Source organism: Protomyctophum parallelum (genome assembly GCF_964188405.1).
Source record: "Protomyctophum parallelum genome assembly, chromosome: 10".
Taxonomy (NCBI): domain Eukaryota; kingdom Metazoa; phylum Chordata; class Actinopteri; order Myctophiformes; family Myctophidae; genus Protomyctophum; species Protomyctophum parallelum.
The window spans coordinates 7,412,274-7,431,026 of record NC_139704.1 but is presented as its reverse complement, the minus strand read 5'-3'; the positions used below and the strand labels follow the sequence as shown (position 1 = coordinate 7,431,026).

General features: G+C 42.9%; 1 protein-coding gene across 1 annotated transcript in view; it reads right to left on the bottom strand.

The window, feature by feature from the left end:
* The window catches only part of adgra1b (adhesion G protein-coupled receptor A1b), a 234,688-nt gene that overhangs the window by 199,432 nt on the left and 16,503 nt on the right, over positions 1-18,753 (bottom strand). Inside the window, exon 2 of the mRNA XM_083774158.1 lies at positions 12,969-13,040. Within this exon, the coding sequence (XP_083630284.1) occupies positions 12,969-13,040 (72 nt within the window). The remainder of the gene's footprint in view (positions 1-12,968; positions 13,041-18,753) is intronic.

The following is an 18,753-nucleotide window of genomic DNA, read 5'->3' as shown; positions in this document are numbered from 1 at the left end:
CACGCGCAGTCGCGCGCGCGCGCGCGCACACACTCACACACACACACACACACACACACACACACCAGGGGACATTGACTGGACTGGACCACACACGCTGTGTAGTCTGTCTGACGGAAAGCAGCATTCCATCATAAATCTCATTCAACAAACTGCCGATGTTGTTATCCAAAACGTGAGCAAATAAAGCTGGGAGAAGAATAGAGCAGTTGCTCGAGGTCGAAACTGCAACGTGAAATGGAGATGCCTTTAACCGAGTCCCCCAGGGATCAATAGTAGGCTTCCCTTTTTTCCCCTCTAGTCTTACACATGCACCAAACTTCAACCAAAACAGCTGATCCACAAGACGCAATGCATTGCATTGCGATGCGATGCGTTGTTATGCTTGCTTGCCCAGAAGAAGGTCGCTAGTGCTCAAGTGGTTAAACTTTATTAAAGGGGTTAAATTATGGACCCTTGCGGGTCCATAATTTGACACTCTCAAGAGTTAAATTATTGTTAAACATCTGCATTACTTAATTTACAAGAAGTCTACACAATTATAGAATGTTGAAGAACAGTTATTTTGATCAACGTTTGCCTGTTATCTCTCTTTATGGCACCACATCAATACAGCATAGAATTGTGGACAAAATCTTATCCAACGACAACAAAATATTCTTTATACACTTTTTCCGCTTCAGATCCGATCCCGATACCTCAATTTCTGTGTTAGCCGATACCGAATACCAGTGTCGTGATCTCATGTTGTGTTTATAGCTCTCTAGCTATTAGGGATGTGTAAATGTGTCCAAAATGAAAATCGATTTGTATAATTCAATATTAACGATTAATCGATTAATCGTTTTTTTTTTAATTATTATTATAATTTCCTTTTTTTTTTTTTTTTTTAATGAACCCTACACATAAAAAAAATCTTCCCCCCAAGGGGTACCTAAGTCAAAAAAGTTTGGGAACCCCTGATGTAGTTGATTAACAATAATTGTAACTCTTGAGAGTTAATAAGGGTCCATTTGGTTACTAACTCCATCTTTTAAATGAGGACCACTGGTGGTCCCTGGACCACTGTTGATCCAATTGATCACCATAGCAACCCCAGCCCCTGATTAGGTAAATTCCCAACACCTGCTAAATCCTCCAAACCTGTATCTTGATTGGAATCAATTTCCACTCAGTCATGCAGCTACACAGACACATCCCAGGCACACTTTGGTAGGCCTATAGCCCTGTCCTGTTTGGATGACAATATTGCCTTTCCAACAGATTTTCATAAAAAAAAAAAAAAAAAAAAGATTATAGATTATTAATTTTCATAATCGATTTCGGGTCCTATCAACGATAATCGATTAATCGATTAATCGGACCCATCCCTACTAGCTATATATCTCGTGTTGTGTTTATAGCAGACTCCTCACTCACATGTCCCAACATGTTATTTACCTGCCATAGTGTCAACCCCTTACCCCAGTGTCGGATCTGTGGTTAGACTGGCATATTCGCCGATACCGATATGAACCGATATGACAAATAAGGTGCAGATCCGATACTTTTCCCGATACCGATACAGTATCGGGACATCTCTAATTTTGGGTCTGCGAGGCTAAATGTCATGGTGGTCTGTGGCTCAAATGCAGAATAAATAATGGGCCTTGATATGAAAAGGATGAAAAGGGTTGCAAACCACTGCTCTTTTATTTAATCATAATGTACAGTAACAAAATGAGATCATGACATGTACTGTACATTCTTATTTTGTATGACTTCTTCTTCTATACTAAATTCTTTCCATTGCTGTTTAATTTTGTTGACGGTAAATGCACTGCAACAACAAGAGGAATCTTGTTGTTTTGTGGACGGCAGCCAAGTCCCACAGTGTGTCAGAGGACAGGCTGCACGCACGCACGCACGCACGCACGCACGCACGCACGCACGCAGTGTGTCAGAGGACGAATATCCAGGTCAGAGCAGCAGCGAGAGCAGGCCACACACACACACACGCGCGCGTGCACGCACGCACTGTGTGGGGGTGGACAGAGAGAGCACTAGGAACTAAGAGAAAGAAAGGATAGGACCATGTCCAGCGAGTAGAATGCAACAAGAGTGCAAGAATTACAAAGACAATCACTGCAAAGACTGAGATATAAACTAGAGAGAGAGAGAGAGAGAGCTAGAGAGACGGGGGGGGGGGGGGGGGGAAGAGAGAGAGAGGGGGGGGGGGGGGGTAGTGAAGTGAGCAAGGGAAGAGACTAATGAGTAGATTGAGCAGTCTGAGGTGGTGAGAAAAGGGCAGAGTGTGACAGACTGCATGGGAATCAACTCCCGCTCTCCCCTTCCTTCCTCCCCTTCCTTCCTCGCACACTAGTCACAGACAACAATCCATGGAATCCTCCCTTCACCCCCCCGATCTCAACCTACCCCCAACGCTGGCGCACCGCGCACGAAGCCTGGTTTATAATTACAGAGGTAGTTGTGCACCGGCGTCGATTATAGAAAATAGTCGGTCTACGTCCGAGCTCACAGTGCATCACAGCCATGGCGACAACTACACGCGACGATGTACAATTATACAACGGGTCGTTTCGACTCAAGGAAGCAATCTGATTGGTTGAAACAGCCTTCTAGCCGTGCTTCAAACCAACATCATGGAACACGTAATTAAAACAAAGAATTCCGCCGTGTTGTTGTCCCAGAGCTTGGTGGCTAGGCTAGCTATAGTACGACATTTGTGGTCGTAGTGGCTTCATCTGTCATTTAAAAAATATGATTTTTTTAGCGACTATACTGCGCTGCTTACAGAACTCGCCTTAATTGGCTCGTTCTTGCAGCAACGCAGGCGTGCCATTAATGACAGTAACGCACACCCTCTAGTGTAATACTGCTTAAATCAAGCCTTAGACAAGCTTGCTGCTGTACAGGCACTGCACATAATTGACAAGTAGTCCTGTTGATGGTCTGGATGCATGAATATTTATGGGTCAATTTGTGCTTGCTTTGAGGGAATGACGCAAATGGGACCAAACGCTCATTATGGAGGATAACCACCTACTGTTGGGTTGTAAATACATACGCTTTGAAATCTCATTCACGGTCGGGGGGGCCGTCGTCAGACAGCATGGTCCAATTAAACAGCAATCTACAGTATGCGTTGTGACGGACAGGCTTGTTGTAGCTATAGCACTGCCAAAGCATTAGAAAGGAAAGAGCCTTCACTTTGTAGCGACTGCGTTCTCATAGAGGCGTCAGCGAAGTGCTTCGGCATCATGTGCTTTATGTGAATTTACAATTTGTCTTCCCAAGCAAGCGAGATGTACTGCATTCATAATCACACAGGCTGCTGGGAATGGTCAACACTCGCAAAAGTATGAAGAGATGGGTTGATATTTTGTTTATAAATATTTAGGGCATGCTTAGAAATCAGTTTAAATCATGCAACTGCTTTAAAAGAGTGGAGTCTCACTCTCTGCGCCACAATCTGTTTCCCTTCTGGTGGCAGCTATTAAGCCTTTCTGAAGATACTGCCCGAGTGCAATTTATTCCTGGCAGCTTGATGAGCAATGATTAGAATGGTTTGGGTGGGACGTGATTGCTGTGATTTTCTTGAGGGAGGGAGAGAAGAAGATGATACTTATTTACCAACGCAATGAATGCACCTTAACTGGAGTGGTGAAAAACTGTCGCACGCACGCGCACACGCACACGCACACGCACGCCTCTATCTTTTTGTTATGTTTTTTTGTGGCTTTCGCCTGTATTTTATTATTTTTGTAGAGAAAGTGGGCTGACAGGAAATGGGGAGAGAGATGGGGGGGGTGACATGCAGTGAAGGCCGTCGGGATCGGGAGTCAAACCCGCGGCACACTGCCAGACTGGATTACCTTACCAGCCAAGGTGCCTGGACCGCTGAGCCACGGTCCAGGCCACGCCTCTATCTTTTCATTGATTTAATATAACTGACTTAATCATTTCCAACATGTAGTCCCTATTTTGTGCATGTCGTAGTTTTCAAAAAATAGTTCAAGATGGAGTGACACCCTGGAGTCGTTTTTATGTGCAATGGTGTATTAACTTTGTATTTAGGGTTTCTTCCTGGAGGCTGAACCCTTGACAGTCAAACGGGCCAATGAAATAAACAGTAATATAACCCCTTTATCATACAACTACAACTACCAGGCAAACCAGGCATACCTAATGAAGTGGTGGGCGTGCCAAAATTATACCTCCTTTTATAACAATAAGACCTGATCATGTTTTAGGGTGGAAAGAAATCACGGCACTCCATCTTTAAAATAAATTCAATTCAAAACGTACAAACATTAAATATGGAGGTACAGTGCAAGGCTTCTGCCCCGACAGCGCCGATATACGATCCCTAGTTCAGAGGCACTGATCTTTGCTCAGTGCAAATCACTCCTGTCAGAGAACAAACAAGGTCAAGGACCAAGTGAAGGGGATTCTTCTCAGAGATTCCTTTGGTATGATTCTCAAGGATTATGTGTAATGTTTTATGAAATAAGGCAAGAGAACATAACTTCAAGTTTAAATGGATCTCCAACAATAAATCACTGGCTATAGATATGCACGGTGAACTTTCTTGTTTGAATTGTTGAACTGTATAATTTCTTCCGCCATTCCACCAGCGGCTACTTGAAGAAGTAGTTATCTCCCTCTCTTTCTTTTTTGGGGGGGAAGTCAATGAAAAGCACACTTGATGAATAGGCTTGACTTCAGAGCAGCACTAAAGTAAAAAAGAAGAGGTCTTTGTCTCCTTGGTTTCTCCCCCATCTCACTCCGTAAATCAGCCACCGTCATGTTGCTCCACACGCAAAAGCTTGATTTATGCTCGAGAACTGATTTATGTAGCATTATATTAGGGGCTGCAAATATTGATGATTTTCGGAAAAACTAATTATTCCATTGATTACTTTTTCGATCAGTCGAATAACCCGAGATGGCCCGCCACTTGGTAGAGCTCCATAGTCATACTGTAAAGACTAGCTGAAATGAAAATGGAATTGCTTTTGGCCCCGTGTTGATGCCATCACCCACTCCATGTGAATCAAATTTGTATTAATTAATTAATTACAATATGTTGTATTATTGCAACGCTGGGTGTTACAGGGTTAAAACTCTATATGTGTCGGGGGGGGGCAGAACGGGGCATATATCTTATGCCTCGTTCTCCTAAGGATCCCACGCTTAATTCTGAACGGATTTCTGTCATGATTCAAATTCCTCTGTATTCCACAGTCTGGTTATTAATTCCTTGTGTCAGTTTTATTGTCATGTTTATATCACCAGTCAATCAAAGGATATATGATTTAAAATGCAAGGGTTTTGCATGGCTGCCTCGGTTTGCAAGACCCTTTTGAGAGAGGGATTTATTATTGTGTTGTTTAAAAAAGAAAAAAGGACAATCGTGCCGACGTAAACAGTAAACTTGTATGGCGTGAGTTTTGCAACATGTTTGCTATTCATGGTGAATATAATTCCCCCACATAATGGGTTCATAGGGCCACTGTAGAAGCTATAGTCTCTACAGTGATTATGTAGGGGATGCATCTGTGTCAAAAGAACGCATTGTGCTCCAATTGGATTCCAACACAGGCTAACAACTCATGGCAGCAAAATTTGCAGCAAAATACAACAATTTCTTTGCTGCTGAGTGGATGGACAAATCAAGGTGCGCAGACAGACGGAGCGCGTCACAGTGGGGAATTTCCATGAACGGATAGCGGATGGTGAAAGCGGCCTGCTGAGAGCTCTGATATATAGGCTAATTAACAATAGAAAAAATTGGGAAATTTCACAAAAAATGAATTTCCATTGCAGCTGGACCCCATTTGTCTCCTGTCATTTGTCTCTCCAATGAAAACAAATAAATAATTGTAATACATCTTTTTATAATAGATTACATTGATTAGTCTGATTAACCACAAATCACGATTCTATTTCACGATGTATTGCAAGAAAATAAGGAACCTATAGCGCACTTTAGGAAGTTGACAGGAAGTTCACAAGCCGTGATGAAGCTGGCATTTTAAAACAATGTATCTTTTGAAAAATAAATTAACTGTTTAAATGGTGTTTTTGGTGCATCAAAATTATCATTTTTGTTTATTTTGCATCGAAAAATTACGTACAGTATGCTGTACGCACGTATTCAATCGATCTAGCAAACATTAAACATCACTAATAGCACAACCGATTTGCAATTTTGAACGTCATCATTTAACCATTATATTCTAAGCCGTTTGCTTCGGAACTAATTAATTCCTATTGCCTGAACATGCATGTCCCATACACGTGTGAGTGGCATATTGACTCAGTTTGCATATAAATGAAGTCTTAAATTGTGCCTGCTCCTCCTGTAATCAATACTCCGTTTCTCAAATGTCTCTGTTACGTTCCGGACCCCCCCCCCCCCCCCCCTCCCCCGATGATAACCTCTCCACCCTTGACCTCTTCAAGGATAACCTCCCCTTTGCCCCCTTCACGTTGTTCATCACATCGTGTCTTCTGTTCTCCACCCTATACAAATACAGTGTGTTTTCACACATTATGTGCCTTTTCATTCTTTCAAAATAGCGACGTTTTGGGGTGCCCATCCGATTTAAATTAAATTAAAAAAACAATAAATAAATGCATAAATAAATATATATATATTTTCTTCCAAGACGTGTATACAGACGTCCTGGGCACTGCATGGGATCATTCCTATAGGACGTCGCCCGAAAACATGACAATATTTCATCTTTGGATGACGACGTCCGGCGATAGCCAATCAAATTCATGTGTTGCTTTCTTTACCCTCAACCTATACGAGGACATGCGGTAGATCTGACAGCTGGAACGCCCACTTACTGTATAGGAGATTTGTATCGCCCAGAGTCGCCATTGTTCACCGCCCATTCTGACCTGAGATCAGATTCATACGAGGTTTCCGCCGGACACACACTGGTCTGATGAACCCATTCTGACCTGAGATCAGATTCTAAAAATGTGAGTCGCTCTTCGATTTTTCAAAAATAGCAGACCTACAAGCTCGTAGCGCGCCATTCGGTGGCGCGATATGAGCTTGTAGATCTTCTATTTTTCAATAGCTAAAGCATAACATGATGCCAACACCAAAATGGGTGCCCGGTCAGAATGGGTTCAAATGCACTGTTAGTGTTCATTTATCCATTTGAGTGCACAAATGTATAAGCAACTGGATCCTTATACGGGTCCACTTGGTTACATTTTGCACATTCTCTGAGTTAAATGAACACTCTGGATTCCAACGTATAAATTCATATGCACCCGTACCAGCTATAGCCAGATGATCTGTCCTTCAGCAATGTGTCACAGCCTCATCAATCACCTTGCAAAGCAGACACGCACCTCAGGAAGACTGAGTAAGCGTCGCCTCGTCTGTGGGAGTGAAGGCAAGCAGGCGGCCAGCTTTCTTTTTTTTCCCCCTTTCTTTTGGGGAGGAGGACAACTCCTGCACACATCTGACACGCACCCGCTCCCAGAATGAGCAATTGCGGACGCCACACACAGAATTCTGATACGCTAACGGCGATAAAAGCAGAGAGGTGTAGGAGGCATTCAGTCTATACACGACAGGTGTGCATGTATGCATCCTCCTCCTCCTCCACTCCTCCAGACCACCAGATGAATACATTCTGTTCCAAAGGACAAACAATAGGCCCGCGCTGTTCTCAATATTTAATAACTCCTACTTTTAAGCAGTCAGGCGAGAATAAAGCTAGCGACAAGCGTCACACCTGAAGCTCCCACTATATAAATGATGAGTGGGGAAGACGTATATGGCCTCTCAGGCACACAATGCACTCTCCTCCTTCACCACAGTGACACCTCTTGCACGCTGTAGTGATGTGTCAGCTGATTTTTGAAGATTAGAACTCCAATATATATACAGTATACTGTTGGCACTTCCTGCTGCCGCTTTATTCTAGTGGGAGACTGCACGGGACCAGCACATTTTAGTTTTAGGCAAGTCTTTTGAAGAGTTTTCATTTAGTTTCAGTCACATAGTCACCTGGAATGTTTTAGTGTTAGTCTAGTTTTAGTCCGACTAAATGTCAAAACACAGTTGATTTAGTCGACTAAATTCTATTTTGGTGGGCCGTCGTAATGACTGATTTTACACTTGCTGAAAATAGCCGCCATGCATGCAAGCCGCATGCACGCACATACACACATACATACATACATACATACATACATCCTTTTTTATATCCATTTTACCATTGGGGTGAGTATGGTTTAGGTATGCGGTCTAGCTTAAACTTGGACTCAGGGGGGTGGACGCCTCTGCCTTGCATAGTCCCCAGTGAATAGGCAGTTTGCCCTTCACTGGTAACCCTATTTTGGACTCATTTTAAATATATGAAGGTATTGCGGGCAGGGATTTTTACCAAAAAGCCCCCCCTTTTAAAATACATACACACATACATACCTACATACATACATTTCAGAAGTTTTAGCAGTTTTTAAGGACCCACTTTTAGGCCAGTGCACCAGAGCAAACTCTTGCCTTTTTTTAAACCCTACCCATTTTAACCAAATACATACATACATACATACATACATACATACATACATACATACATACATACATACATACATACATACATACATACATACATACATACATACATACATACATACATACAGGAAACAACAACAAGGCGTAATGCCATCTGATTCTTTACACTGACCACTTTAAAGTGTTTTTACACAATGAAGAATTGATGGTGAGCTGGAATACCTGGATTCATGCAGTGTCCTGCAACAGAGGACTGCAGTGAAGCCATGGTGAACGGGAAAACCTGGATCCATTGTCCTGTGCAGAGAACAGTGCCATGCATTGTTCACATGCTCTGCTCCCATCTGACCCACTTTGGCTGCCGGTAATAGGCCTGGGTCTCTCCCTGTGGGGACTCATGCTCACTGTCCAACATACCATACTGTGAAGGCAACCTCCACAACGGAGGAGAAAGACAGGGGAAACTACCCGGTTAATTTAACCCATTCTGACCTGAGATCAGATTCATACGAGGTTTTCCACTGGACACACACTGGTCTGATGAACCCATTCTGACCTGAGATCAGATTCTAAAAATGTCAGTCGTTCTTCGATTTTTTTCAAAAATAGCAGACCTACAAGCTCGTATCGCACCACTCGGTGGCGCGATATGAGCTTGTAGATCTGCTATTTTTCAATAGCTAAAGCATAACATGATGCTGACACCAAAATGGGTGCCCGTTCAGAATCGGTTAATACATGGAGTTTCTGTTTTGTATGTGTCTGTGGAGTTAACATTACTCTAATTAGTATAGACCCCCATGTGTGGTTATAGTATTTAAATGTCTTCCCTGTGTCATTTTGGTTTCTTCCTGAAAGCTGAAGGTTTTTTAGTCAAAAAGGCCAAATCTAAATTCGCTGCTTTAGTCACAATCATAACCCTAACCCCTCCCAGCTGTGGGCGAGGCTTAAGTTCAGGTGGGTGGTGCTAAGGTGAAAACCAGGCATACTTAATGAACTGCTGGTGAGTGTGGCCATATAAAAAACTATTGTAACACTTTCTGTACACCTTTTTGAAAAACATCCTCCTCCTGACCTCCATAGCACCTGATGATCATGTTTTAGGGGGGAAAGAAATCTCGGCACTCCATCTTTAAATATGAGAGGGTACAAATGTAACCAAATGTATACCGAAAGGGTCCATTTGGTTACATTTGTACACTTCGAGTTACAACAAATGGATAAAGGGGACATTCTTCTGAATGACCTACTTAATAATCAATACATATAGTGGCCAAATCAAACACACATTTGCCACTCGGCTGGGCACCGGGAAACCGTCTTTGACGCGTCCAATTAAATAACTGAATGTCCAAACTTAAACTGCTGTTGGGTGATAGGTTCTCTTTTATTAAGTAAATATATGTAAATATAGGTCAAATAAAATGGTAAAAACTGTATAATCTCCCTCTCTCTGTGCCCATACCAAACCATTCATTCCTGGCCTGCTTCACCTGTGATGCTCATCACTTCACCTGCGGCACCCCTCCCCCCAAGGTGAACCCGCCCACAATTGGCTCAGGACACTCAGGCAGAATCACGTTTTTTGTGGTTTCACGGATGAATCAGCATCCCCGCAAAAAAACAATCAAAGCACATAAAATGGTAGCATATTAAGTCGCTCAGTCAGTGGAACATTTTGCCAGCATAGTGCTTGTTGCTGCCAGGTAACTTCCTGATGTGTAAACATCAGGTACCCAGTTCTCACTCTAATGTGCCAATTTGCCGCTAACAGGCTGGGCACCGTAAATGGTGCGATGATTCCACAGCTGGAGCCAGAATGGCATCAACACACACACAGGCATTACGCTTGTCATTCACCACACCGCCCGCGCACCGCCCGTGCACCGCCCGCGCACCGCCCGCACACCGCCCGCACACCGCCCGCGCACCGCGGTCCCTTTGAGCGCCAGAAAGACAGACAGACGGACGGACGGCTCCCACTTCGAGCGTTATCAATGCATTGCATTGATAAAATCATGTTTATGTTTAATCAGTTCATTGAAGGGTCTCAGTAGCGTCTACTGACCTACCAACATCTCAGTAGCTGCATTATGTGCGTTGATCACGGCTACTGTTTTGACAGCGACTACGTGGCCTGACTACAACTGACTACGTGGCCGGTTAAGACTGATATGAGGTTAGGGGACTTACGTGGCCGGTTAAGACTGATATGAGGTTAGGGGACTTACGTGGTCGGTTAAGACTGATATGTGGTTATGGGACTTACGTGGCCGGTTAATACTTATATGTGGTTAGGGGACTTACGTGGTCGGTTAAGACTGATATGAGGTTAGGAGACTTACGTGGCCGGTTAAGACTGATATGAGGTTAGGGGACTTACGTGGCCGGTTAAGACTGATATAAGGTTAGGGGACTTACGTGGCCGGTTAAGACTGATATGAGGTTAGGGGACTTACGTGGCCGGTTAAGACTGATATGAGGTTAGGGGACTTACGTGGCCGGTTAAGACTGATATGAGGTTAGGGGACTTACGTGGTCGGTTAAGACTGATATGTGGTTAGGGGACTTACGTGGCCGGTTAAGACTGATATAAGGTTAGGGGACTTACGTGGTCGGTTAAGACTGACATGAGGTTAGGAGACATACGTGGCCGGTTAAGACTGATATGAGGTTAGGGGACTTACGTGGCCGGTTATAAGACTGAGGTTATAGAGTTAGAGTTAGATTTAGTGTTAGGGTTACATTAAACGTGATTTTCCCTCCCTTTCAATGCAATGAATTGATGGCATTCGAAGCGGGTGCAGACAGACAGACAGACAGACAGACAGACAGACACGGGAACAGCTGGCCAACACAACCCACTCGCTAAGGCCACCTGCAAGCGACTCCGTCCCGATGCCAAAACGCTACAGCTGGCAGGATGGACGGGGTTGTAGTGCGGGGGGGGGGGGGGGGGGGTGGTGAGGGGGGCGTATAGGTGAGTGACAGAAAAGGAAAGGACGGGAGGGAGGGAGGGAGGGATGACACGTACGTCGCTCCCAAAGAAGGTCAAAGATCGGCTGAAACAATCCATGGAACCTTTCGCCTGGAATGTCTCCTTCACTATCAGATTCATCCCTCTCCAGCGGCCCAGTAGATCTGCATGCTGAAGGCAGACGGGCCATAATGGCCCTAATAAGACCCTGTGAGACAGGTGACATGGCTCTATAGGCTAACCGGGCAGACAGGGCCAGGGCAGATAAGAGGAAAGAGTGGCACCAAATTATTCTGCCGACATTATTCCATGCTTAAATTAACTGTCAGGCAGGATAGGAAGGGGGACAGCGACAAACTGACTCTAATAATATTCAAAGGAATCTATCGCTGTCGGCTCTATGTGTGCGCACACGAATGTGTGTGTGTGTGTGTGTGTGTGTGTGTGTGTTGTGTGTGTGCGTGTTTGTGTTTGTGCAACTTGCATGCATGTCTACTGTGCACAGAGAGAGAGAGAAAGAGAGAGAGACAGCCAGAGCAGTATACTCAAATGACTTCCCATCAGTTTTCTCCAACAACACAATGTAACAGTCCTCACTCCTCAGCCAAAATGTAACTCTCACGGTACCATTTGGTGTCATTTGCACACACAGAGTTCAATGAAAACTGAGGATTTTATTGTGTACAATCCCTACGATTTCTCCCATTCTGACGTGGCTTAATGTACTCATCAGCCGCCAGAGCAGTGGCGTTGAGGTGAGGTGAGCAGGGCTGGGTGGGGGTGGGGGGGGGGGGGGTGGGGGGGTAAAGGGGGCAAAACGAATCAATAACGGCCCCCAAGAGGCGAGGCCAGAATGACCAGGGAAGCCATCACCATGCACACCATCATCTGTGCTCCCCTCAGGGTCATCTCATCTGAAGGGGGGAGTGTCATTCACTGATAGACTGGCTCCATTCCTTCACATTCCTCCACACAACGTACTACACAAAATTATAGCATTTACACAATGCCAAATATGATCCACTGGAAGACATTTACTGTGGCAAATGTGGTTATTATGAGTGCAATGACTGGAGGGGTGAAGGGCGTTGATAGTGTAATAGGGTGAGCCCTGCCGTTGCGTAAACGCTACAAGCACTTTTTCTTAATTCATAGTCCATCGCAGGTTGGCACCGCGTGCCGGGAAATAGCCGATGTACAAGCTCACAGTGCGTTGTGTCTGCGACACGTAGTGAGCTTGTGGACCGGCATATTTCCTGCGGCGTGTGACACCGGCATACGAGGAAGTGGCGCGATAGGGAACCAATTCCCGTGTCGCTATTATAGACCTGTCCGTGTGACGGCGCAGGTTGCATTCCTGTGTGATGACAGCTATTATGGCTCTGGGGAGAATGAACAGCAGAGGGAGCTTGCTTGGCGACGGTATGGTATACTCACAGTTTCTCCATGGCATACAGGCCGTAGAAGGAGCCATTCCTTAGCAGGGTGATCTTGTTGTTACTCAGGATCCTGTACAGGGCGGGGAGATAACAGACAGAGAGAATGGTGCTAAATGAGAAGCGGGGAGGTGATGGGCAGATGTGCAAATACCTTTTTTTTTCCTCTTTTTTTTTTATGGCTGCAGGAAATGGCTTAGTCAAATGTTTGATAAATTATTCATTTCGTCGATACGTCACTGTGAGATACGGATTTATCTCTGATTAGATTGTGGTCATAAATTTCTCATCTGGGGCCACCTTTCTGTCTTATTTATGGCCATTTGTAGTTAAGATGGGTAATGACACCCACCCACTCGTCGTGTGTGTGTGTGTGTGTGTGTGTGTGTGTGTGTGCGTGCGCACGTACGTACGTGACTGTGTGCAACCGTGCGTGCGTGCACATGTGTGTGTGTGTGTGTGTGTGTGTGTGTGTGTGTATGTGCGCGCCGTGTGTGCGAGAGAGAGAGAGAGAGAGAGAGAGAGAGAGAGAGAATATTGTCCTTGTAGAGAAGCTTAATGGAATGCCAGTTCAGCACAATTCAATCATCAATTGCTTGCTCTATAACAGCAAACAAATCAATGAAACACACCGTAGGGATCTTTAAGAAATAAATGAATATTCAAATGTGATGCCGTGCTCCCGTTTGGCTCATCACACTATCAGCATTAATTCATGATATTTGTTTGTCCAAAATCTTTGTAAGGAATGAACATTTATACTATATTTTTCCTCAAAAAGCGAGACTTGAATAACTTGAATAAAATAAATAAAAATGATAAAAACGATTCTCAAAATAATAAAAGATTGCTTGAACAGGGCCGGACAGAGACACTATGGGGAGAGTGCGAGTCTGTGGCCAGCAACCATATTGATAAATTAACACATTCCCCGGCTTTTGGCGTAGGTCTTTTATAGTGCTTTTGATTGATCAAGTTGTAATGCTCAGCTATACTCACGTTAGCATTGGGTTGCCAGGTGATGATGTCAACAACATATATTAAATATTAACCCATTCTGACCTGAGATCAGATTCATACAATGTTTCCACTGGACACACACACACACTGGTCTGATTAACCCATTCTGACCTGAGATCAGATTCTAGAAATGTCAGTCGCTCTTCGATTTTTCAAAAAATAGCAGACCTACAAGCTCGTATCGCGCCACTCGGTGGCGCGATATGAGCTTGTAGATCTGCTATTTTTCAATAGCTAAAGCATAACATGATGCCGACACCAAAATGGGTGCCCGGTCAGAATGGGTTAAATATTAAGAGTATGCACATGCATCACTTTTCCACCGACATGTCCCCGTCATCTAGACTGTCTATCACAGTGAACAGTTCAAGTTCACCCCAAAGGCACTCACAAGCAGTGGCGGTGCGTCCATAGGGGGCGCTGGTGCGCCGCACCACCATGCCCACCCCCTGAATAAAACGTGAATAAGAATGACTGAGAAACGAAATCTACAGCCTGTAATTTATTTAAAATTAGCAATCCAGAAACGTAAATATTATATAATATAAGTAGGCACTAACCAAAGGCAGTGATTAAAAGTTGTATTATGCTGCCACGTTAATATTATGCCTCCATTAAATGTGAAATGTTGTTTACGTTGTGTAACGTTCCTGATTGGTTACTGAGTGTCACATGTTGGTGCGCGTTCATCTGTAGCCCTTGTCTTTCTGCATTGAAGAGTAATGCATTGCGGTCCACATGTCTTCAATACAAACTATAGGCAGCCACTTGGTCGCGAAAAATGTGCGATCCATGACATGTTATTCACACCACTAAGCAGTTGGGGGCAGCATAAACATTACAGCACAGTGTGACATGGGTTTAACACAGCCACAACAACATACGCTAGAAAAACGAGGGATGAGACAGATGAATGGAGCCAGGTAAAGTCAAGATAATAATAGTTTAATTCACTTGCATAATGGAACAATAAGAGGAAAAATAAAACTCTGTGAAATCACTGCAGAAAACACCATTTGAGAGAAAAAATAAGAATTAAAGAGCTGGGTCCAGACAAACCTGAATCATCACAAATGTATGTACAAAATAACAAAAAGTAAAAAATAATGGCAGAGTCATGGCTTTGAGGGTTCTTTTATAATGACTTTTTGTTTATTTTTTTGCTAATGTTAAAGCCACTGTAGCAAGGTCATGTGGCTTTGAGCCATTGCACTTTTTTATGGCACTGGTCGTTCTGTCTCAGGTTTGTTTCTTTAACCCTATATGAACCTTTTGTTACATTTTGATATATTTAATAAACCTTAGACAGGCTCCCTTAGTAGATATATTTAATAAACCTTAGACAGGCTCCCTCAGTAGATATTTAATCTATGATACCTAGTGCATGTTTTCTTGATTTTGTTATAGCGCCCTCCCTAGGACAAATGTCACCGGCCGCCACTGCTCACAAGGCAGATAATATTATTACTTTTCTATAGTTATCTCTGAAGATGTGTGGATACATGTGCATACAAACGTATGTAGATGTGTGTGTGTGCATGTATGCTTCTTTAGAGTGTAATGTCACTTATTTTGCTTTTATACTTTTTAACTTAACTGAGAGAAAATGAACTTATAATATGAAACAAATTGCCATGTAAATGATTTTATAATGGCAATAAACAAGCAATAGACTGAGTGGCAAAATATTGAGGTGAAAATAATCAGTTATTTTGATACGTCAATATCAGCTGTGATAAAAGTGGTGCCGATTAAATCATGCATCCTTAATTGAAACCAATGTAGCCTATACTGTATACAGTACGACAGTTGGGGGTGCAAGTTGTACATATACTGAACATGATTGAATACTTGTTTTTAATTGGAATATTCTTTTGTAACAATTAATTTATTATTTTCTGCAAAGCCATTTGATAAGCCATTTTGACAAGCCATTTGACAAGCCCGTTCTGGAGAAAAAAAACCTTTGTTTCATGTCTAATGAATTGTCCATTAAATCCTCAGTGGTGTGACAAATGCGTCTCCGTCTGAAAATTGGCTTCATGGTAGAATGCATTCAGTGGTGTAGGATGATATTATATTATTATAATGCTATTGGCCAGCAGTGAGGAGTTTTTATCTTTTCTATATAGAGTATAGTGCATAGTTACATGGGCAACTGGCGGCCCCCACCTTCACTTAATGTGGCCGGCAGGTTAATATCGGAATATTGATATATTATTGATTTCAGCTGTTACAATTCCAAACATGCAAACATGACCCGGTTAAATTACTTCGGTCTAAATTAGCAGCATAATGACTAGTATTATTATTTGTATTTATAGTTCATAACTAATAACGAAATGCATTTTAAATGAAATTAAAAGGTTACTTTTCAGTATTCCAATTAAAAAATAGAAAGAAATAAAGTTTCAGGATTTCAATTCAAATATAGCAAAAATAGCTGATCTACAAGCTCAAAACGTGTCGCGTACCAGATTTCTTCACAACCCACATATCCAGGACATTAGGGCTATATCTTGCGCCACCCTTTACCCCTAAACTTATTTTCCATTTTTTGCTATTTTGAAAAACCTTTTAAAACTGTTCAAATAGCCGATCTACAAGCTCACAACGTATCGGCTATAGGTGAACTATTTTAAAAATGTTTTTCAAAAGAGTAAAAAATGGCAAATAATTATGTTTAGGGATAAGGGGTAATGGGTGGCACAAGATATAGCAATCTATACAAACTAAGCATAATTGTACTGTAAACTTCAGTCATCAAGTGTCCTTTTCAAAAAGACAGACAGGGTTAGGGGAGAACCCTAAATGCAAAGGCGTCATTGCACGTACAGTAACAACCACACCAAGGGTTCTAATGAAGTACTGTCACCTCATAAGGGTTCTAATGAAGTACTGTCACCTCATATAAGGGTTCTAATGAAGTACTGTCACCTCAAGGGTTCTAATGAAGTACTGTCACCTCATAAGGGTTCTAATGAAGTACTGTCACCTCATAAGGGTTCTAATGAAGTACTGTCACCTCATAAGGGTTCTAATGAAGTACTGTCACCTCATAAGGGTTCTAATGAAGTACTGTCACCTCATAAGGGTTCTAATGAAGTACTGTCACCTCATATAAGGGTTCTAATGAAGTACTGTCACCTCATAAGGGTTCTAATGAAGTACTGTCACCTCATAAGGGTTCTAATGAAGTACTGTCACCTCATATAAGGGTTCTAATGAAGTACTGTCACCTCATAAGGGTTCTAATGAAGTACTGTCACCTCATAAGGGTTCTAATGAAGTACTGTCACCTCATATAAGGGTTCTAATGAAGTACTGTCACCTCATATAAGGGTTCTAATGAAGTACTGTCACCTCATATAAGGGTTCTAATGAAGTACTGTCACCTCATAAGGGTTCTAATGAAGTACTGTCACCTCATAAGGGTTCTAATGAAGTACTGTCACCTCATAGGGTTCTAATGAAGTACTGTCACCTCATAAGGGTTCTAATGAAGTACTGTCACCTCATAGGGTTCTAATGAAGTACTGTCACCTCATATAAGGGTTCTAATGAAGTACTGTCACCTCATAAGGGTTCTAATGAAGTACTGTCACCTCATATAAGGGTTCTAATGAAGTACTGTCACCTCATAAGGGTTCTAATGAAGTACTGTCACCTCATAAGGGTTCTAATGAAGTACTGTCACCTCATAAGGGTTCTAATGAAGTACTGTCACCTCATAAGGGTTCTAATGAAGTACTGTCACCTCATAAGCGCACGAGAAACTGGAAGAAATACAAAAATCACGGCACCCTATCTCATAATAAAATATAACTAGGCAGAGAGGGAGATATAACGGATATAAAACATGGGTCATTGTAGCTTTGTTTTGGAGAGTTATGAGGTACTATAATACTATCCCGGTGCCCATAATTCGGGAACATTGCAAAGTTGGAAATGCTTGTCCCACCCGGTAATGCAATACAGTTGACCAGAATAGGTCCATTGCACCCGGACGGATTGGTGGTTCTGGACAAACACGACTTTAGACTGGTCACTGCACTCACTTGGGTTTGAAGTGGATCGGTCGACTGGTTCTGGGGGTACGTGAAGTAGTTCTGCAGACTGACACCATGCACATTGCACACGTGCACATGCATAATGTATAGTAGGGTGGAATGATTTGATTTACATGTTGCTTTACATGTAATTTGCATAGGGCTTTTTTACCCCCATATAACTACAAACACATCAAACATGGAATTCAGTAACTGGCTGTCTGATCCCTCATTATGTCACATTAAACACACACGTAATGCATGTACACACGCGCGCACACACACACACACACACACACACACACACACACACACACACACACACACAAATGGTAAATGGTGCATTTATATAGCGCCTTTATCCAAGGCGCTTTACATAGATAGTGCATTACATTCACCCATTCACACACATTCATACACCGATGGCGACGGAAACACACACATACACACACACACACACACACACATACACACACACACACACACACGCAGCCACACACACATGCACGTAGACACGCGCAAACGCCATACAGAGCTCGCACTCTGTATTGGTGAAAATCCATTTGTTTGCACTTTTTGGGTTATTCCTGAGGTCAGCTCCACATCATTTTAAACACACCTTGGATGCCATTTCTGGATTTCATATCTGCTAAAAAAAACAACTATTGATCGCTCCAGACAGGGTCCTAAATCATTTGCTGCACAGCAGCCTGCACT